This window comes from Mustela lutreola, chromosome 3, assembly GCF_030435805.1.
Source record: "Mustela lutreola isolate mMusLut2 chromosome 3, mMusLut2.pri, whole genome shotgun sequence".
Classification (NCBI taxonomy): Eukaryota; Metazoa; Chordata; class Mammalia; order Carnivora; family Mustelidae; genus Mustela; species Mustela lutreola.
The window spans coordinates 189,254,144-189,277,770 of NC_081292.1; the positions used below are offsets into that span (position 1 = coordinate 189,254,144).

At 35.4% G+C, this 23,627-nt stretch overlaps 1 protein-coding gene across 1 annotated transcript in view; it reads left to right on the plus strand.

Moving 5' to 3' along the window:
• The window catches only part of ERBB4 (erb-b2 receptor tyrosine kinase 4), a 1,180,328-nt gene that overhangs the window by 1,117,786 nt on the left and 38,915 nt on the right, over window positions 1-23,627 (plus strand). Inside the window, exons 21-25 of the mRNA XM_059168147.1 lie at window positions 12,111-12,266; window positions 14,623-14,698; window positions 18,280-18,426; window positions 20,858-20,955; window positions 22,284-22,454. Coding sequence (XP_059024130.1) covers window positions 12,111-12,266; window positions 14,623-14,698; window positions 18,280-18,426; window positions 20,858-20,955; window positions 22,284-22,454 — 648 coding nt within the window. The remainder of the gene's footprint in view (window positions 1-12,110; window positions 12,267-14,622; window positions 14,699-18,279; window positions 18,427-20,857; window positions 20,956-22,283; window positions 22,455-23,627) is intronic.

A 23,627-nucleotide genomic window follows, 5' to 3' on the forward strand; every position in this document is an offset into this window, starting at 1 on the left:
CAACTTGAGGGAGACCCTTTGAAACTTTATATGTAAAAGTATTAGCAAAGTGCTCAGCAGCACATAAGAGCTATTCAATAGATGACTGTTGACAGAAACAAGGAAACTTTCTTTATTCATTTCAATTATATAGAGAGCAAACTGTATACACAAAAAATATTATATGCACAATAAGCTAGAAAAGTATCAAGAGAAAATAAATAACACTTGGCCTTATTCTTTTTAGTAGTCTATAACATAATGAAATATGCATACATATATACAAATAAAAGGTGGCCCCAATTTCCATGCATAATGTACTCATAAAATAGGCAAAAGTAGAAATCTTAAATGTGAATAATACATCTACATATTATAGCTGGAATTCAATTACAGACAACCTGAGGGACACGTGGCTGTCTTAGTTGGTAGAGAATGTGACTCTTGACATCTCGGGGTTGTGAGTTTAGGTCGTATGTTGGGTATATAGATTACTTAAAAATAAAATCTTTTAGGCACTGGGGTTCCTCAGTCGTTAAGCACCTGCCTTCAGCTCAGGTCATTATCCCAGGGTCCTGGGATTGACCCCCACATTGGGCTCCCTGCATGGCAAGAAGCCTGCTTTTCCCTTTCCTATTGCTTCTGCTTGTGTTCCCTCTCTCACTGTGTCTCTCTTTGTCACATAAATGAAGTCTTTAAAAAAATAAATAAATAAAAATATAATCTTAAAAAATGATAGATAACTTGAGACTATCATGAAATGTTTCATTTTCTCTGTACTTTTACTCCTCATGCAATTAAGCATTTACAGCTTTTTCTCCATGTACTTTAGTTTTCCTCTTTCAAGAACTAATATACAGTCATTGGGCCTAAGTTCAATGAGTCGCAGCACCTGGGCGGCTCGGTGGGTTAAGCCTCTGCCTTTGGCTCAGGTCATGATCTCAGGGTCCTGGGATTGAGCCCCACAGTCTTCTTTCCTCATTTTCTCTGCCTGCTGCTCTGCCTACTTGTGATCTCTCTCTCTCTCTCTGTCAAATAAATGAATAAATAAATAAAATCTTTAAAAAAAAAGTTCAATGAGTATACATACAGTAGTGGTTGAAGATATGCTAATTTCTACATCCTTACTGATTTCTCTATTTGTCTAAATTTTATTAATTTCATGAGGAAGTTTTTTCTTATCATTTTCATTTTCCACTCTATTTTCTTGAAACATCAAGATGAAGTGTCATTCAGGTGATTATACAAAGAAATGAAAATGTACAAGCACAAAGCGAAGTTTTGTTGAAATAAAACTGTTGTGGAGCACCTGGGTGGCTCAGTTGGCTAAGCAACTGCCTTTGGCCCAGGTGATGATCTAGGGGCCTTGGGATCAAGCCGCACCAGACTCTTTGCTCAGCCCAGCTTCTCCCTCTGCCTCTCCCCACCCCTTGTGATCTGTCTCTTTCTCAATAAATAAATAAAATCTTAAAAAGGAAAGAAAGAAAGAAAGAAAGAAAGAAATTAAACTGTCATATGAAAGCAATACTAAAGCATGAATGTTGCTTGATAGATATCTTTAATATTATAAGAATAAAAGTCTGCTTGAGAATGACTGAGAAAACTATAAATTGTTCAAAAGCTAAAATTTTGAAAAATGAGAGTCATCATTAAGCAAGGTGCTAGACATATGGGGCAGTAGTAATAACTGCCACTGTTGAGTGCTTACTGCTGACCAGGCACTGTGCTAAGAATTTTCCAAGCACTAGATAATTTAATTGTCCTAACAACCTTATGAGAAAGGAGCTACTGCCATCCCCACTTTGTAGATGAAGATACTGGCAAACTGAGGAAAAAACATGACTAAGGTCACACGGACAGCTGCATTTAGTGAATGGTCGAGGTAATGTTGAGGCCCGGGAAGTCTTGTTTTAAAGTTAACACTTGGGGCAACTAGGTGGCTTAGTGGGTTAAGCATCTGCCTGCAGCTTGAGTCATGATTCCAAGGCCTGGGATAGAGCCCCACATCGGGCTCCTTGATCAGCGGGGTGCCTGCTTCTCCCCTTCCTCTTATTTCCACTGCTTGTGTGCTCTCTCTCGCTCTTGATCTTGCTCTCTAGGTGTCAAAAAAATAAAATCTTTAATAAATAAATAAACCTGACACAAATACTGTACTCAGCGATCAAAGATGAACAGGAATCGAATGAGAATGACTCTTTGGAGCACGGTTTGTGTGATGTATATTTTCAGCTATTTTTTTTTTCCCCATGTGAAGTATCAACTGCATAAATCTGTGAATGGGAGAGAGGTGCAGATGAAGAGGGCAGCTTTCAAATTCTACTTTGGCAGTGTGTATGAGCAGCACCATGGTTTTCTTACCTGGAAGAAAAACAGAAAGTCAAGATCATCACTAAGCACTTTGTAATACATACGCAAGTAAGCCTGAGAAATAGCAGGTATTTAAAGTCTCAAAAAAAAAAAAAAAAAAAAAAAAAAAAGCAAAGGGATGATATAATTAAAAGATCACAAACAATACAAAATTACTTCCAATAATATTAAATATTATCCTTTTTCTTCTTCCTTTAGTTTTAATTATTACACGACTCTATGTTGGCGTGCATATTTATTATTGCCAGGAGTTCCTTCTCTCCTAACCCTGTGACCGAAAGGCAGTAGAAGACTTATGGATGGCTAGATAGAGTAGGGAGGGGGAAATCAATCCATCGACTACTATTTATTGACTGTCTGCAATGTGATGGGACTGGTAAATGTGAGAAGGATCAAAGTGAATTAAGTCATCTCAGCAGGAACACACTGATTTCAGCTTCAGGCAGTTAAGGACTCTTAAGGGTTTAAAGCAAAAGAAGGAAAGACAGATTAAAACTTCAACTTGTAGGATGTGAACAAGCAAAACATAGCTTAGTACTCCCATCCCTCACTTTGTTGTTTCTCTTAAAAATTATTCTACGAGCTAGTCGGTCTAGTAGATGAGTGTTCAGTTGGGAATGAGATGTTTTCTAATCTTTTTCTACTTTTCACCCAAAACTGCTAAAATCGTGTCATGTGCAACATAGTCTTTCTAAAACTTGAGCATAGAAGATGCAGCCTAATTTATAAATGTTATTTCTGCTTTATAAAGTCACTTTGATTTCGCCTTACACGGAAAGTTATGTCACAACGATATTTGATCATCTCAAGGTTTAGTTTTAAATTGGTGATAGACGATAGATAAGGAAAATGGACATTATAAGGTCATATAAGAGTGACATAATCCCATAATCTCCTTGGAAGTGAGGGCGGGCTTTGGGGAGGAAATGGCAACGGATTTGTGATCTACCAGAGAATTAGATCTACTCAAGTCTGCGTCTGAAACGAGGTAGAAGGAGCCTAGCTCTCTACGGTGAGGGGCATTGCAGGTAAAGGAAGCAGTATGTGCCAAGACAACAGTGCCCACAGAATGTTCAGGTTGGTTTGAGCCGTGGAGTTCCAGCAGAGGAATCCCAGGAAGAGAAGCTAGAGGGACAGTCCAGTTGCTTCTATCCCAGTTATGGGATAGAAGAGGCAGTTCGGCACGTGACAGCAGGTGTGCGCATGTGCAGATGTATCCGCGGCCCCTGGGAAATGAGACAGACAAAAAAATGCATGGGGTCAAAGGGGAGAATTAAACAGAGAGGAATGTGTTAGTCCTCCCTGCCTACGTCTTAGACTAAGTCTGAGCCTTTACGGAGTCAGGAGCTGAAGTCAGGGAATAAGGTTTTGTGGGGGCTGAGACCAGGGTCTCGAGAATAGCAGTTAACATGGCCAGGGGCAAATTAGGGCACAGAGTTCAGAAGCACCTAGAACTCTTCACTAAGCAGTGAGGAAGATCGCAGGGCCCTTGCAGGCTGAGGAGATTGGAAGGGCAGGTTCACTGTTGAGAATTATCATGCGCTGCAACTTCTCCAGCACCGAGAGATAGCCACTAGAAAGACAGCAGCATTTCCACAGAGGCTCCAGAGGCTTAAACAATGCAGATTATCAGTGCATAGCCCTGAGAAAAAGAACCCAGAAAGTATTCAGGAACGTCAGTGAGGCTCACTGGGGAAACCCCAGAAATATCTGCAAACAGTTTCTAAGGAGCAAATAGCTACAGGTGCTCTGCGGACCAGTTTGGCCAAGAGACAGTGAGATTTGTGTTGTTACTGTGACACCATATGTATCCCCAAACTATGAAAACTACAAAAACTCAGATGACAACTTCTTGCCAGTTTAAGAACCGATAAGCCATTCTGCTTTTATTGTTTGGTGATATCTGATATTTTTATGGTGATGTGGGGCTAGAAAATGACCCAAGGCATAAATCAGGAATCTTTTTCTCCTGTTTCCTTGCACAGAGACTTGAGACAAAGTCTTAGCATCCTGTCAAAGGGAGAGGGCAAATTTGAAACAAAGAAAATGCGTCAAAATGGGCTTCGGAATCAACTGGAAGAAACTGAAATGAAAACTGAAAACTGTGGTTCCCATCCTTCTGAGAATTTTAAGGAGGAAGGAACCTGAGCCAGAGAAGCCTGGGTGGAGAGCGGGCGGATGGAAAGTAGCTTGGTGACTTCAGGAGGGGGCTACGCGGCTACGGCTCTTGTAGGCTTTACATGTTATGCTGAGCAAGCGTTTGCAGAGAATGGGCCAGGTCCATAGCATCTGAATAAGACAGAGGCAGAACTGAATCGAATGATACATTATATGTGGGCAGAAAATTGTCTCAAATCACATGAGAGCTTTTAGTGTTTTAGGGATTTCACTTTTTTCAAGGGAAGATACTTATTCTAAAATACTCAGGAGTTATAAATAAACTCAACTGCCTGGACTTACAAATGGGTAAACTGCACTTAAAAAAATAGTCACTGAAAATTTTTAGCCCTGTATGATGATGATTTGCTTTGTAATAAGTGTACCTCCCAAAATTGATATAATTGTCTTAAGAAAGAGAATTTCATGCACACATTCCCACCCACTGAACTTCATGGTTTTCAGTCAATAGCATGCAACCCTGTGGAACGAGAGAATATTAGGAATGATTTGTTTCTGCTCAATTATCACAAAGGCGTCAGACGTTCAACCTCCTCCCCATAGTGTCTGAATGTGTTTGCACAGTATGTATGTGCTCAGAGAAAGGCTCAGCTTTTATCTGTAAATCTAGTGGTTGCTGTATTAATAGTTTGCACACTTCATTGATTTTTAATTAATTTCTGAAGAGACACAGAGGATAACTACTACAGCTCACAGACATCTCTATTCTTGTTGCAATCCACATCTTTATTGATCAGCTGCCTAAGGAGCAGAAGTAATCTATTTTAAGTATACTTTTCTGAGAGCGCATGGACACTATACGATTCACTCCTTTCCTTGTGATCGTATTGGCAAGAGGTCAGTGAGAAGGAAAAACGATAGCATGTTTAGTATTCTCTTGATCCAGGCAGGTTAGCTTTTTTGCCCATTATTTATTGGGTAGGAAAGCAGTGACTTCTCACCCAAGATCCTTAACTTATTTTGTTTCTTTATTTCTTTCTTATTATTATTTTGTTACTTTAAGAGACTTTTGAGTCCCAAGCAGGCTGTCCTGCAAATTCTTGTGGTGCAAATTTCCAAAAGCTCGTGAAGGACGGGAAATGAAACTTCTGAAGAAACAGCTGAAGAAAATGTAGAGAACCAGGAGTTTAAAAAAAAAAAAATGTTTTCGTAGCCAGCCTCAGGAATCTGTAAAGGCTGTCATCTATGGGGGGATGGACTTTATAACTGCATTCAGCCAGTTGCTAAATGTGTGTTGACTCTGAGAAGGCAAAAACCCCCAGCAAAGCAGCACTTGGGTTGGAGGTATCAAAGCATCCAAAGTGATGCAGCTGGGAGCTACCAGCAGCCAACACTCCCCATGAGTCTGTTGGTCCTGAAGAAGTTTCTGAGCAATATACCACAACACCTACTATATGCTTGCATGCCTGTGACACACACACACACACACATTTACTGACACTCGAATATTCTATTGGGACTTTGTGAAATATACATTTCAAATAACAAGCTGTTGTTTTTATTAACCATTGCTAAGCTGATATAAATTTAGCCCTCAACATTTCAAAATCTCCTTATGAACTACATACTATCTAATGAAATTTCTTGAAGATCATAGGTACAATCAGAAGATATAAGAATGAACCATGAGTATTAACTCTAAGCTAGTTTAGGACAGCAATGTGAATCTGCTTTTTTTCCCCTCTGAAAAAAATAATAGGAGAATATTCAGGGACAAATGAGCAAGAAACAGAAATTACTTCACCTAATTGTGTTGAGTAGCCAGTAGGTATTTCATTTAGCTATCTTTTCTTTCTCTTACATTAGTCAAATTGTGTTTTTAATAAGATGGCTGAATTTGAGGTTATTTATTTAGAAAATACATGATATCTTAGAATACTGAATGCTCTAGATGTTTTATAAACATGAAGGCATTGAGTCCTCAAGACAATCTTCAGGGTAAATACTATCATTATGCCTTTAATGGATGAGGAAATTGAAACACAGATAAATCGACCAAAGATACAAAGCTACTAAGAGCTGGGGTTTATTTCTAAAGTCTGTCATCTTAAACATTGGATGCATGAAACTGACTTTTACTAAAACATATTCATGGCTCTCACTAAATATTTGAAGGGAGGCATCTACTCTATGTCTTTCTTTACTGTTCTCTGTGTCTTTTATTGGCCTATGACTTAGTATTTTATATAGGTCTGTTGTACAGTTCCATCTATCATGGAATAAAAATTTAAAGCTAGAGGACACTTCAGAGATCATTTAGGCCAGTTTGTCACTTTTATAGGAGAGGTGAAATGAGTATCTGAGGTCAAAAGCCTAGTGAACAGCATTTCCTGGACTTCTAACTCCAACATTCAGTTCTGTGTTCTTTCTCTGCTGCCCTGAACCAGCCTTCTCTGGCTGAAAAGACTTCTCAGTTGATTTAATTATGAACCCCTTAGTTTCCCTTCATGCACTATTTGGATAAATTCAGTTACTTCATCCAAAAAGGCCCCTTTCTCTCATTGAACATGCTCATATCTTTAGCCTTAACGGTAGAGAGCATTATAGTTGCTTTTTTTTTTTCCTCAGGCATAGAATTCTTTTAAAAGGAAAAGTAGAAAAGAGGAGTGATTTTCATTTGAAACTAGCTTTCCTGAAGCTTCCTGTGTTATTAAAAAAGCTTCAGGTTATTAGAATGAAAACAGGGGGGGGGGGAAACAAGAAAAGAAAACTGTACTCTTGCTAACTTCAGAGATTAATGCCTGTGAGAGCTGACTACAGCTTGAAATTTTTAGCTCCACACATGTGTTTGATGAAATTGTCATATGGCCTATATATGGGAAGCAAATATTTATTGTCAAAAATAGTCTGGTCTCTCTTGACTTGCGTTAGCTTCCTGCAGCTGGGCAGAATACATTTTTACATTGGGTTAAAACATAATAATAATGCATTTTTGCCTGACAGTTGTGATTCAAATATCACAAGATTGAAAAGAAGGTCATTGCTAGGGGTTCATCAATACCAATATTTTGATATATTTCTATAGAGCAATTTAGATGAGTCAATTTTAACCAGAGATTAAAACTTTAAACTCAATTGTAATAAAATTATCTTTGGTTTTGCTATTAAAGTGCATTTCTGGAAGTCAGAGTTAAGTTTGACTTTCCCTAGCTAGATTGTATTCATTTAAAGCACCTCTTAAGAGGTATAAGCAAAGCAGAAAATAAGTACTCTTTGAAAACTCATTACAGTCTATAGAGCAAGTATGAAAAATGGTAAAATACTGAATGGCTTGGACAATGGTAAATTCTGAATAGCTTGTGTAAAATCAGACTTATAGCTCTTGGGTCTAGAAGTAGACAAAATGCTCCTAAAATATGTCTATGAAAAACTTTCAGTGCTGATAAAAAACAACATATTTCAGTAGAGCAAATCTACTATTTTATTCACCCTTTCTGCAGCACTGAAAACTTGCAACCTAAAGGCCATTATTCATGACCTTTTTCCTCACTAAAATTGTGACTCTGTGATGTATTTATGAAGGGCACCAAGTCTTTTAGTAGACTCCCCAATTTTTCCTTCTTTTTATATAACAGCATCCTCAGGTGAATCATTACTAAAATAATACTTTGAACAGTAATTCTTTGGAATTTGTACCTACACATTAATCATGATGGATTGGTTATGGGTATACGTATCACCATTTGTAAACATTTATTGAACGCCTACTGTGATATATTAGTTGAGGTTCACAGATTTTCTCAAATAAGCAATTCAAGTTAATGAGGGTAAGTTATTCTTGTTCACGCTAGGGCTGTTGATATCTGTGGAAAAATAATGAAAGCTTGCATGTTCTGCACTTACGATGTGGCAGTTACTATTTGAGTGCTTTACATATATTAACATGTTTTATCTTTACAACAATCTGTGGTATAGGTGCTTTTATTGCCATTTTAGAGACAAAGATGAGTGCCAGATTAACTAACTTGTCAGAGTCATACAGCTAGAACATGGCAGAGCTGGGTTCGATCCAGGCAATTGACCTCAGAATCTGCACTCAAACCAACTCCACCATCCTGCATATCCTGGGGCTGATGCAAGAATTAAGTTTCTAATTTATGTAATTCAAATCCCTGCCAAATCATAAAAGTTCTATAGTTAAGCTGAATTTTAAATATAAATATAAACAAGTCAGTCACTTGCATATACCCTCAGTTCACAGAAACATCTTATAATATTTTTGCTCCAAAAGAACAAGGATCTTTTAAAGCTATGTGGCTATACTGTGTACATTAATTTCTACATGTCCACATGACCCCGTGACCCATCAAGGGGGTCGGGGGTAGGCTTAAATGTGTAGAGCTTAGAGCCCCACAGCAAGGGATCAGATCCCAGTTCTATCACTCATTAGATAACCTGGAGCAAGTAACAACATCTCTGGGACTTGGTCTTCTAATATTTAAAACGGGATGAAAACAGTATGCATCTCATAGAATTAAGTTAACCTATTGTGGTAGAAGCATTTAGTTTAATACCTGCCATGTTCTGAGTTCTCAGTCAATGTTAGCAGTGGTTATTGTCTATGTTAGTATTCCTATAATGTACTCATAGTTGCAAAGCAACCATACAAATATATTTTGATGATTTGGTAATAATACAGATGCTCCTATTTTTATTTCTTTTAATCATGGTCAGGTGGGTAGAGGAAACTATATGGAAATTATCATCTGGTTTCCTGAATTGAGTTCTCATTATTTGGAAGAAAACCTTTTTTATAGACAAATGGAATTGAGATTCAAGGTGGCCTATCACCTGGCATGGCTTTGTGTATATAATATCATAGAACATTTGGAGTTTTTATAGTTCTACTCATAACATAGAATGTGTCTTTAGGGTCTTAAGTTTCTTGGTGAATATTAGTCCTCTATTGGTATGGTATATATCACTATTATTTGCATTAGGATAATACTTAGTTAAAGGAATTATTATTATCAACCTAAATTATCAAAGTCAGGAAACACAACCATTCATAATTTACTCTCTTTTTCATTATTCGATTACCAAGGATGGTTGTTTTATTATATAAGTGTATCTTGGAATTGTCCTCTCCCTGATATTTCTTCTGGCCTAGTTTAGTCAAAGATTCAGACGCTCATGCATTGAAGCTAGATGAGTATTGTAAATGAACTTGTAGGTAGTAATAGTGAGTGGTGGGATCTTGGCAAGCTGAAGGTGACCTCAATGGCGTACAGCCAGTCATCAGCTAAAAAGGATGTTTGAAAGTTTCCCACTGTGGGGATCAAAAAATATGTGTGGAAAATGGATATAGCCCATGGACTGCCAATTTGTAACCTTTATTATTTTCAATCTCATCACTTTTCTTCTGTATTGTAGCATGGGCTTCCAACTTCAGCTGTATTTGTATCTAATCCTTTGTCTATGTACCAGGTGATTTTTTTCAAAACTCCAGTGATATTGTGTTGCTCTCCTTTTTAAAACAACTTCTGCATCACCAGATCAAATACTGCCTAAGATGCAAAGCTCAGATTCTCTACCATGACACATAAGAGGCCCTTGTTGAATTGAGCATCTTCTTATTTTGTCAGACTCACCATTCACTCCTCTCCTGCCTTTATATGTAATGACTCTGAAATACTGAATCACATACCTTTGTCCAAGTACACCATGGTATTGATGCCCCTATGTGTGTTCTCTCTAACTGCAATTTTCCCCTCACCTTGCCCAACTGGTGGACATCTTTCAAACCTTACTTGGGCCTTGGAATCTCTCTGAATGCTCCCATCTCATGCATACTTGCTAGGCTCCACTACAGATGATCATCAAAACAACTCTCCTTAAATGCCTTTATGTGTATCAAAGCAATTCACTCAGGTCTATATTCCATGTCTGCCCATTTCGTTAATAGCTCTGTGCTCCTTCAGTGAACAGATCTTCTCTCTTTTGTTTCCCTGATGTCTAGCACAATGCCTGGGACATAGTGTTGCTCCGTCATTGTGTGTGGATCTGAATATTAACTCGTTGCCAACACATTTTCTGTATTCTGATATGAAGGTGGTAAGAAAGGAAAGATGAATGTTTTGTGGACATTCCTTCAATGGGCAAATAATTGAAAAAATCTCACCTCCAAGGCAATAAGTCTGTTTTTTGATCCCTTAAATCATATAAAGGCTGTATGTTTTTAGATTCACTTTATTCTAGGAGTTTCTAAGTTTGCATACTCAAACAGAAAGCAGTGTTTAGGAAAGAAGACCTCAGTTGTGGGCTGATTTCAGAAAACACTAATAAAAATGGTGTCACCCAACAGCTGACCAGGTGGACCATATCAGCCAGTATCTCCACTGTTGTGTTTAATGGGCATTTATAGTATAGTGTTTGGCCCATTATGCTGTTTGAAGTAATCTTCTCTTTACACTACACTGGGTGTACCTTTCATATTTTTTCTTTCTTTTTTACCTGTGTGATTTATGTGTCTGTTTTCCACAGCTTTTGTTTTTATATCAGCAACCATTAATCTTTAAAGTCCTGCAATTCTAATGTTAACTATCAACAGCTTAGATTTGCGATTGGCATGAGAGTATGCTCTAACCATATTCTAGTGATTATGAATTTGTTTTTGAATGACAATATTTTTTACCTCTGAAATCCTCAAATACAGAATTCCTCTAACACTTCAGTAAGAATATGTTCACTCTAATCTGAGTCTCTGTCTTTACTTCCTTGCTTTTACATCAACCTTTAGTTAAGGCTAATGTTTAATGATTCTTAGTTTCTCTACTGGTAAAGTCATTTGATATTTGTTGCTTCTATGGATTATGAATGTATATATATGAATATATATGAACATACCTGGATATATGTGGATATATGCAAATGTTGGCAATCAGCAATACATTTTATTTTTAATTACTGTATATATTTAATGAAGAAAACATATTAAAGGCTCATTTCAGGGTCATTATAAACAACATAATTTCACTTGTGGGTTCTTACAATGACTACTAATGTTGTTGAAGTCATTTAAAAAAATTACAGGCTGTGCCTTTAAGGTATAGTTCATTTTTGCATAATTAATAATATCTTCAGTCTGGATAGAATCTATGATGGTGATTTTAGCACCATTAAACCTTTGTGTGAAATATTTTTTTAAAAATTATGAATGGGTGTCTTTATTGGGAGCAGGTATGGTACAGGGAGGATGACATGAAGCAGGAATTATTGAGAAAAAACAACTAGAAATATGGGGGTCAGTCCAAGTGTGTGTGAGCTTACCTACTGAGACACGTGTATGCCTCACTAGTGCAAGTGTTTGCAAAAGAGTATAACAACTCCGAGGGGAAAAAGTGACCTAACATTTAGCTCATGTACAGGTAATTCATTCTTTATAGGACTCTAGGAGAAAAGGGCCAAAAGTTATTTGTGGTTTGCTTTTTACCCCAGATTTTTCCTAATTTTTAAAATACTTCAGGATTCTGGCTTTGCTTAAAGAAATCAAGCGCTTGCAACTGAAGGCTAAGAAACTGCTTTTTAGACAAACAGAAAAGCCTAGGCATTGACTGACTCTCTTTCTGGAACTTGGTGTTTTTCAGGGAATGATGTACTTGGAAGAAAGACGGCTTGTTCATCGGGATTTAGCAGCCCGAAATGTCTTAGTGAAATCTCCAAACCATGTGAAAATCACAGATTTTGGACTAGCCAGACTCTTAGAAGGAGATGAAAAAGAATATAATGCTGATGGAGGAAAGGTGGGTGTTTTTTAGAGCACTATGGCTTGAAAATATGATATTTTATCTTCTTACATGATAGAGGAAGAGGCCACTAAATCTGAGTTTAGGAAAGTGTAAAATCTTAATTCCACCATTTGCCTTCTCTCCCATCCAGGGTCAAGTATATTATATATACCAATATCAATTTCCCGAAAGTAGCCAAAATAAGGCAGTTCATCTCTAGTGCTCCTTATGTCACTTCACGTCCAGTATTGGGAAGTGGATGGATCCTTAAGTGAACTGGAAATTACACTTTAATCCAGGACCATAGAAATTGTTTCACTGATCCTAAGAACACAGGACTGACCGCTACAGAGAGACACAACTGTTCTTTCATCGATTAGGGAGAAGCCCGGCTACTACCAAGAACCATAACTCATGAGAACTTTCGTTCATCCTGTTTAGTTTCTAATCCTCTTACACCAGATAAAACAGATTTCTCTTTTCTGCCTCTATTTTTTTAAGCTTTACTGTAGTATGTGATTGACTAATTTGCTTTATTTAACCTGATGCTCTCCACCAAAATGTAGGCTACTATATCCCGGGGATCTTAACAGTACTGTTGCCTCTTCTACTTTTCTGACTGTCCAGTCTCTGGCCTCACCTGACAACTGTACTCCTGCCATATGGTCTCAGCCCAGACTTAGTTCCAGCTCTTGTTTTTCATCATCAACCCGCTGTTGAGATCACCATTCTTGGCTAAACTGTGAGGATATCTCCTCTCCATCTGGAGGTCCCTCTAGCTTAATGTGGGAAAACTTAGATCAGGAGAGGCCAAATGAAATAAGCAAATGCATCCTTAACCTATGGTGATGTGTAAACACATGCTAACAAACAAACAAAAAAAGTGATTGATATGTCATTTAAATATGTTTATCATGTGCTTTATTTATCATGAGCCACCCAAATATAGATTATAAATATTTTGCAATGATAGGCTTCCAAATGTTTAACATTGATTTTTGAATGTCATGTAGTATATGATTTTTACATTACTTCATATGATCTCTTATGTAACTATATATGTAATCAAATCCTATCACAAAAGAAAAATTAAAAAATAACTTTAATTTTATAGTATTTCCCAATCTTTCCGTGATTTTATTAGGCTGTTCTGCCAGTTTACTACCAAATTGCAGCAGTTTGAGACCACAGCTTTGAAATTCACTGCAAGATTGCACAGTAGAAGTCTATAAATCACATAACTTCACTTGTCTTAAGAAAATACAGCTGTAGGATTTGTCTAAAGCAAGATTCATTATAGCTCTAAATGCCTGGTAACCATTAAGTCTTTATCAAGCCACCTGTGATTTAAACTTACTTCTTTAACACAACGTCCGTAGTCCATAAAGTCGGCTAACTCCTTGCCCATAGGGAAATCACTTTCAGAGTGTCTTCTGTTCCTTTTCACTGAATACCGTGATTCTGTCATACAGTTGCCTTGGTGTCACCTTGGTGAGCAGCAAACCTCATGATTTCAAAGGCCTGTTTAGTTTTAAGCTTTCATCTGCAGAGTAGAAGTGTTTATCTTTATTCCATAGAATCTTATTATATTTCCAACTATATAATGCTGCCCTCCCTAGTTGAAACTTAACTCTGCTGACTCCTTATCAGCGGGGTATGTGAGTTGAGTTGTTTTTCTTGTAGTGATGATAGATTGGTACTGACCCTCTCACATTCTTTTATATAATTCTTGGTCTGAGAATGGTACATGTTTTCAATACTGGCTAACCAAGACAAGGGAGATCATCTGTGGCTGGGGAACAAAGCAAGCCTAACTTTGGAATTCATTATTTTAGGTGTTTCAAGTGACCAAATTATATGAATGGAGAAAGTGGGGGCAAGTATAGAAATAGACCATCTTACTGGTAGCCAGAAATTTTCTGAGGGTAAAAAGAATAAGTGAAAGTGTAAGGAATCTTATTTTGGGGGGGAAATGTAGTAGATCATATTTTTAGAAGCATATGTCTTAAATGTTTGGAATCAATATTGTGAGTCATAATATTAACCAGTAACTGAATTAATTACTGAAAATTAATTAAGAATTATAGAAAGTGATACTATTTTACTTTTCATTGTTTATGAAGCTTTTAAAAACAAATATATCTTTAGGTTAATTCACTTTATGAATTTTATAAATTTTAATTCATTTTTCTCTGTACTAAAAAAATGTTTATTATTATTATATCTGTATTTTCTATACATACAAAAAATACACAATCAAAAAATATAATTGAGGCAAGCCCAGAGACTCATATTTTGGGAAATGAATATAAGAATGTCTTTTTATATAATTATAAGACTTTCACTGTTTATTTCTCTTTTTGTTTTTCAGATGCCAATTAAATGGATGGCTCTGGAGTGTATACATTACAGAAAATTTACCCATCAGAGTGATGTTTGGAGCTATGGTAAATAAGTCTTCCTTGTGAATTAAGGGATTTAAGGCAAAAATAAATATATTAGGCTCATGTAAAATATTTAAGCCAGTTTATTTTATTTTGTTGGAAATACCTACTTACAAACCTTGTTTCCAAAAGGAATTAACTCTTTGCTCTTCTACTTAAAAACAAAACAAACAAACAAACAAAAATAACCCTCTAAACTATATCATTTATCTGTCTTTTTTTTTTTTTTTTTAGATATTTCTTGGTTCTCTAAAATGTAATATATTAAAATCTCAGTTGTCTACCATAACCTTTGGTTTGGTAGCAACTTTTCTGATAATTTTGATGGAAAAAAAATAACCAATTTTAGTTTAGGAACAATATCATAGAGCATCATAGCCTTGATTTTTCAAAAAACTCTTTGAAAACATATAATAAAAATAAAAGAATGTCTTTTCTATAATAAGAAAGAGGCTGTTGTAATAAAGAACAATTACTGAAAGCAGTAAGGTGAGAGCAAATGTGAGGGGAGAAATAGAAGAGAATATTGTTAATTGCAGTTTTAATTTTAACTTACAAACTACTTTGGAATAAACAGATACATTAGAGAACGAATAATATGAACCCAGAAAGAGTGATTTTAAACTTAGAATATTCATTTAATTGCATTTAACTCAATTGTTGAGATGAGATAATCAGATCTATCTGGCTATTTACAACTGAAGTCCATCCAGGTAGTAGTAAGAATGAATCAAGACCTTTTCTAAGTTTAAATATGTTGCAAAGAACCAGTATTTCTTACAAATTGAAAGCATGATGCCCTTTAAGCAAAAGGCAAAAGGTGTGACTTGAAAGTATGTTACAATTAAGGTTACCAAATTTAAGTCTAGCTTTATCTTTGTTCTTTATTTTTAGAAAAAGACTTAATCCATTCAATCATAGAGAATTTATACCTCTTACCTAGAGAAGCACAAATTATCTTAAAAAAAAAAAAAAAGTTAAGACATTTCTGTAAAGTGTTTTTTACCTCCACACACCTATGCTATTTATTTAAAATTTCCGAAAAGGTCCTGTGTATTCTACGCACATATTGCATGGAGCACTGGGTGTAGTACATAAACGATGAATTTTGGAACACTGAAAAAATAAAAAATTTTAAAAAAAGCTTTGAAGTAGAAAGTATGCTGTGCTTGAGATTAGACAAATATAGGGAAACTACTGAAAAATTTAAGTTGTTGAACTGTGAAGGTTACACAGAACACAAATCTAACATATATATTACATGAAACAAATTAGATTTTATATTTTAATATTTGAAATTTATATTTTAATATATGATATATATATCACTTTTCTTTTCCTTTTTTTTCTATGAATGTTTCCCTCAATTAAATGCAGCAATCTGCTGCAAGCAATTTTAAATAACCTCTAATATAAGTACATAGATAGATAGATAGATGGATAGATAGATTAGTACCCTGCTTTGAAACATAGCCCAGGTTATCAACCCATATCCTAAGGTATTTTAAGATTTTTATGATATATCATAGTTGATTGCAAAAGGCATATAAGGCAGAGAGAAAAATAATGTTGTTTACAATGTACCTTTGTGGAAAATTGCCACCAGATGTGTATTTATTTTTATAAATTAATATAAAAATTAATTTTATAAAAATAAATATGCATTGGCTGTGGTTTATGTTCAAATGATAGGATTATAAGTTTTGAGAGTGTTTCTGATTCAGTTTTCCTGGGACTGTCTTTCTATATCCATCTCTGTTTAACCCTATCTTGTGGTCACTCCTGCAAAGATATAATTGGATTATTATTGGCAGAGGTGGGGGTTTTGATGTTCCTTCTTTTGTTTTTATATTTATTATAGTTTATATACTCTTTATTATAGTTTCTATTATTTTGATTTGTAATTGCTTTGCGATTTTTTATATTAGAAGTTCCTTTTTTTAGAAGTTCTGATAGAGAAGTGAAAGCATTTATAACTGCATATATAAGTTAACAAAATGCCCTCATTAAACACATATTCTATAAATAAGTATTTATATTGACTGAATGAATAGAAATGGACAGCCATCCTCTTCTTAACTTGTTCCAGCCTGCCTCATGGACACTCAGTCTTAATTACTGGTTCTATAGAGCCATTCTTCAATATGCAAAATTAAGTAGGATTTTAATCAAGATCAAACAGTTAAATTGTGTTACTAGTTACATTTTTATTTTATTCCTAAGAATCATAAGATGAAAATATTAACAAGAAAAATCAGGTAATTGTTAATGATATTATGATAAAGGATAATTTGAAGTTCACATGTACTTTTATATCTTAAGCTTTGTATTTTTATTATCAGCCAGTAATAACTGTTATAAGCTAAAAAGACCTCAGTTTGAATAAATAATTCATTCCAGTAGGAAAGAAAGCATAGTCCTAATTAAAACATATGTTGTGTATTATACATAATAAACGAACCCATAAAAATTCACTAGGTAAGAATCTTATGCAGAGATTGCTATGTATGAACTTAAAATCCTTATCCTTAAGAAATGATAACTTTTTAATTGTATATTTATGAGATCATAAAGAGACCTATAGCATATACACTATTGTTCCAACCAGAAACATTATTATTATCAGAATTAGCTATTTGCAGGCTGGTGTTTAGGGTATTTGCTTTTACAGAATCACTGTTTCAATGGTTCAAGAAAGTGATTTCTTATCTAAGGAATCGACTATTATTGATTCCCTTTAATCTTGTAATACCTATTTCACAGGTATTATGTTATATTTGGATCCCTCAGGCTCTCACAGGTGTTAAAGATAGGAATGTGTTTCATTCCATCTGTTCTCTTTGTGTGAGTCAAAAAGAGAGCCACAATGATTTACCATAACATAAGGTAATCATTCTGGCATCCAGCTTAGCCTATAGGACTTGAAATGGTCATCTCAAAATTCATCAACATCAGATTTTATCTGCAATCATAATTACTTGATACTGAGCACACATGTATATAATAAATTGTTTGATAGGCTCTATTGCTGTGTAGTGAAAATTAACTTGGACCAGCAAACATTAATATTACCTAAAAGTAGAAATGGGGAATAGACTCTGTATTCTGACATTCGCTCGGAATTGTCTCTGCTACTCATTAAAAAATTTCAAGACAATGGTAAGATAATTGAATTTCCCACAAAGATTTTGTCACTGGGCTTCTCCTAATGGATATAGAAATCTGAAGAGCCTTTCTTTAGACTACTTTTTTAAAAGATTTATTTATGTACTTTAGAGTGGTGGTGGTGGTGATGGGGGCAGTGGGGGGGTGGATGAAGAGAGTCTTAAGCAGACCAGGCGCTGAGCGTAGAGTCTGAGGTGGGGCTCGATCTCATGATCCTGAGAGGACCACCTGAGCCAAAACCAAGAGTCTGGATGCTTAACCAGCTGTGCCACCCAGGCACCCCTCTTTAGACTTTTTTTTTTTTTTTTTTTTTTTTTTTTTTTGCCTTCCAGGGAGTTTTCTTTTGTCACTGGCATTCTGCTGGTTTCTTCAAATTATGTTGTTAACATGCTTATGTAAATGTTTGATCTCTAATTTAGGAGTCACTATATGGGAACTGATGACCTTTGGAGGAAAACCATATGATGGAATTCCAACCCGAGAAATCCCAGATTTATTAGAGAAAGGAGAACGTTTGCCCCAGCCTCCGATCTGCACTATTGACGTTTACATGGTCATGGTCAAATGTAAGATTGCAAAATAATTTTATCATCACCATCATCACGCTTAGTAAAATAATAGTATGGATTAATCTACCTGCCTTATGTTTTTATATATTAAAAAATGTGAAAGCTCAAAAGTAATTACGAAAAATCTTGTAAACACCTGTGTTTTTGGCTTGTTAATAGGAAGCAATATGCATCAGTATGCATGCTTCCACATTATAAAGTTGAAATTCTATGACTCTTACTCTTCTGATTCATTTCACTTTGATTCTTGTCATTTCCGTGACAATCAAATTGTCTTTCACAAAGAGATGTAATTAGCCACAATAATGTTAGTAATCTTTATAGGAAAATAGCGGTCTAAACAAATGATCTAAATATAAAGAAAGAAAGCTTGAAACCGATAGTTTAAAAAGATGAATTAAATGGAAATAGGTTTACCAGTTTTAGTCAACAGGAAATTAGCAGGGCAGAATGGGAAGTGAGAAGACATGTATTTCTGCAGTGAAATAAAAAGATTACGAATGTTTGGTGTTTTTTTTTTTTTAATTTGATCATTTGTTTACATCAAACGCTCTTACTTTTCTTTCTTCTTTCTATGCCCCAGACACATATGTATTATAAATGTGTTTTGGCAGCCTAGGCTCTTAATTTAAATAGAATTAGGGAAGTCTCTGGAGTTTCCTGCTTAATTTAAGTGAGATTAACATTCAGCAATCTTTCTTGTGTAATCTGGGGTTCTCCCCTTTTGATTTAAACAGGGTTAGCAGAGAAACAAACTGGTGAAGGTGAATAAGCATCTTATTAATACGAGACTTTGGACCTAGGTCTACTCAGATTTATATTCATGACATGCGTGATACATTCTGTCAGTGAGGGAAGAAATAAAAATGTGCTTTCCAGTTCAGGTCAGCTTGCCCTTTTCTCTAAGCATAGTTCTATTTACTCAATATTTAGTTAGAAAGAAACTGATACCTCCCGGCGAAGTTAACCTTTTTTGATTCCAGTAGTTCCAGAAACACCTATTTCCTCATTAGCATCTTGGTATCAACAGCATTTTTTTTTCCTAAGTGGATGCAAATAGTTGAGCTTTGTTAAGAGAGAAAAAAATTCAGCTAATATTAATGATACATGAAATGACACCCAAAGACTTCCCAGAACAAGAATAAAAATTGGACTCCCGGAAAAAGGAAATAAACCTTATAGCTTTATTGGAACAAACATCATTCAGTAGTCATCTATGGAAGGAACTTTAAAGAACATGCATGCATTATATGATTTGATCTCATAACTAGCATCAGAAGTGATTTACATACTTCATTTAGCTCCTCTGATGAAACAATGAAAAATCAGGAAAATATTTTGCCTAATAGGGAGTTTTACCTTGCTTTTATGAGTTTTAATACCTAGGAAGAGGGTCATTTGGCAAGAAAATAAGGAAAAGCTAGGTGCTTTTATTCTTGTGATCTCATCAGCTAAACAGAGCCTGGGGAGATAAGACCCACTTTATCTAGACTCCCAGCTAAATAATAATACATACCTTGAAAATTGCTGATAGTATTTTTATGCTGCAAAGGCTAGTACTTAGATAAGCTAATGGCTATTGCTAAACAAACATTACCAATCATTTTGCACTAGTTTTTCCCCACCAGGAAAAGAGTAGCATGAGAAAGTTGCTTTCATTTCCCTTCTCCCCCACTATGCTGGCGTACTGCATTGTAACCAAAGCTCCATGTCACTCCTGACATAAAATAATAAATTATATATCCCTATCACCTCTTCTATTACCATCAAAAAAAGGTTAAAAAAAAAAAAAGGCATTCTCTCCATACTTAAGGAAATAAAAAAGAAATCAGAGCTTCTGTAAGTTCCCATAGTCAGCTTAGGTTATGTTTTCTAAGAAGAAAAATTAATTTTAAATTAGATCAATAAAATAAAAATTTTGGTTATTCTTTTTTCTTTTTTAAAGATTTTATTTATTTCTTTGACAGACAGAGATCACAAGTAGGCAGAGAGGAAGGCAGAGAGAGAGGAGGAAGCAGGCTCCCTGCTGAGCAGAGAGCCCAATGCGATGCGGGGCTCCATCCCAGGACCCTGGGATCTGTGCAGCATTGGTGATATAGTGGTGAGCATAGCTGCCTTCCAGGACCCTGGGATTGTGACCTGAGCTGAAAGGCAGATGCTTTAACCCATTGACTCACCAAGGCGCCCTTAAAAATTTCTGTTATTCTATCATATATTTCATTTACTTCTGAATATCAACAAACTGATTGAGATAGAAGCTCACCTATTGGATTGTTTCTTTCTTTAGCTTTCTTTGTGTTTTTTTTTTAGATCATTATTATTATTAAAACAACATTTTTCAAACCTAGCCTATGTTTTCATAAAATTAACATCCTACTTCTTCATAATTATGGATAGAATGACTTTTGTGTTGTGTGTGAATTTTTAGGTTGGATGATTGATGCTGACAGTAGACCTAAATTTAAGGAACTGGCTGCTGAATTTTCGAGGATGGCTCGAGACCCTCAAAGATACCTAGTTATTCAGGTTGGTACAGATCTGGTCTTTAGAACTGTGGAAATCACTGCTCATAAGTCGATTAAGCAGAATATCATGTGAAATGACTTACAAACAAGAACCTTCCACTTGATGTCACAACTACTTCTAAGAATCTTCCCTTAGTATTTAAGGACCCCAGTACCAAACAGGCAGATAATTATGATTATCCATATACATAAGAAGTCCTTATCCCCAGACAAGTCTTCGAGCACTCTGCTTTTTATTAACATGCATTAAATCACGTCCATTATTATAATTTTTCCTTTTCAGAATAAAAGAAAGATAGATTTTTGTTTTAATCTTGGCCATGGTTGAAGACAGTGAATTAAAAGTTTCAATATATTGACATTTAATTTCCTAAAAAAATATTTATTAATGTGTCTTGTTTGGGAAGATATACAGTATCCAAGCAATAATTCAGATTCAAGTGAATTAATGTACATATGAATCAAATGATAGCCGCAAAGAACATTTTATATTAAACAGTAGAAAAAATGGATTAGATAATTTAAAAATTGTAGTATTTATCTATGATTATTTTTACCTAAATCATAACCAAACACACCCTGAGTTACTTTTTCCTCAGGAATTAATTTTCCTCAGGAAAGCAAGGTAGCATTTATCCTCCTATCAATAGTCTGACATCACGATAAAAGCCAGGTTTTAGAATAGTTTCCAGTTAACTTTTTCCCAAATTAATTTGCACAAACAATGGTCTACAACAATATCTATAATTTTGAGAAATGAAAAAATCATATTGAAGAAATAGTTGAAGGAATAAAGAGTAGGATTTTGGTGTCTCTCCCACTGTCATTTATATGATTTGCCCCTTGTGCTGTGATTTGGAAAGCTAGCACGTTAGCAGTGTTATGTTATAGGACAAATCATGGAGCCTGTGTGTCCTGAGAATACTACAATGTCAAATCAACTCAATAAAGTAAAGTAAAGGTTGATAAATCTATTGCCCTTTATTATTTATTCTTAAAGTCACAGCTCAAACATCTGGCAATGAAGCCTACCGTTATTCTCAGATCTGAAATAGATGATGTCTCCCTCAAAACAGCCAGAGTATCCTGCTCTACTCATCTCTGATGGCATTTATCACAATCTGTTAAATGTATTTATCCTACCCTGTCACATCTAAGTGTGTTACAGGCTTCTTCATGACTGGTACTTGTGCTAAAGAATTATGTTTTTAAACGAGTGCATGGATTTTCAACCACTTGTTTTGATATTTCGTAAATTTGCTGCAAAGTCCGCATGTTTCAGAAGAAAGGAAGAATTATCTTTTCTTTGTCTGGTGGGCAAACTTTTAGGGTGATGATCGCATGAAGCTTCCCAGTCCAAACGACAGCAAGTTCTTTCAGAATCTCTTGGATGAAGAGGATTTGGAAGACATGATGGATGCTGAGGAGTACCTGGTCCCTCAGGCTTTCAACATCCAACCTCCCATCTACACTTCCAGAGCAAGAATTGACTCAAATAGGGTAAGAAATAATCATCTACCACCTCCCATATTGTTTCTGAGGAATTAAATCATGCAGGGGCTCCTGGGTGACTCAGTCATTAAGTGTCTGCCTTTGGCTCAGGTCATGATCCCTGGGTCCTGGGATCAAGTCCTGCATTAGGCACCCTGCTCATCAAAGAACATGTTTCTCCCTCTCCCACACCCCCTGCTTGTGTTCCCTCTCTCTGTCAAATAAATAAATAAAATCTTTTTAAAAATTAATATAAATAAATAAATAATAAAAAATAAAGTCGTGCAAATATATTTTAAGCCCTAGAATTACAAAATAATTATGCAACTCATTTCAACAGGATTCCTAGATTAAAAACATACTCTATCAATGAAAGATAGGCCATGTATTGTTAATTTTGCAACACAAGCACGGGAAATATGATAAGTACTCTGAAATATCTTTAGGATTTCAAGATGAGAAATGTTTTCTTTGTCTTCTGTTAGTTAAACCTTAGTTTTTAAAAATCTACCAATTCAATTAACAAAAAAATCAACCCATTCAAACTAATAAAACTGTGTCTTTGTAAATAAATGAAAATTCTTAACGAGGTAGGCTCTCTTAAAAAGATGGTGTGATCGTAGTCAAGAGGTGATACAAGTACAACTCTCTTTCACTTAAGAGACTATTCTCTGTCAATTTGAAGTATAAACAGAAAACTTTCATACTTTGGACTTTAACAATCATTTTGGGAAGACTGCTGAATCATTTCTAAGAGGTAGATTGAAACTTCAAAGGAAACTTCTGAAAAGAATTTGCATTTAATATTAAATATTTAGCCCACTCTCTATGAATACCATTCTTTTTCTGAAAATTGTCAATCCACATGTTTGGTTATTTTTAAAAATTCATTCATTATTCACTCAACATGTATTGGGTATGTCTGTATGCGAGACATAATCAGTTACTTGAGGTTCAAAGAATTTTGACAAAACTCCACCTTCAAGAAGTGTCCAGGCTCCTGCATTTAAGGACATTATCACAGCCAGTGAAGCAAACTATTCATCTTGCCCATAAGCATGAGAAAACTGTCCACCTGCTGCTTATTTTCCAAAATGAAGTTGTTTGCTTTGTTTCAGATTCACAGCAATAATAAAGTAACACTCACCTGGTGCTTACTCTGAACCAACACATGTATACTAA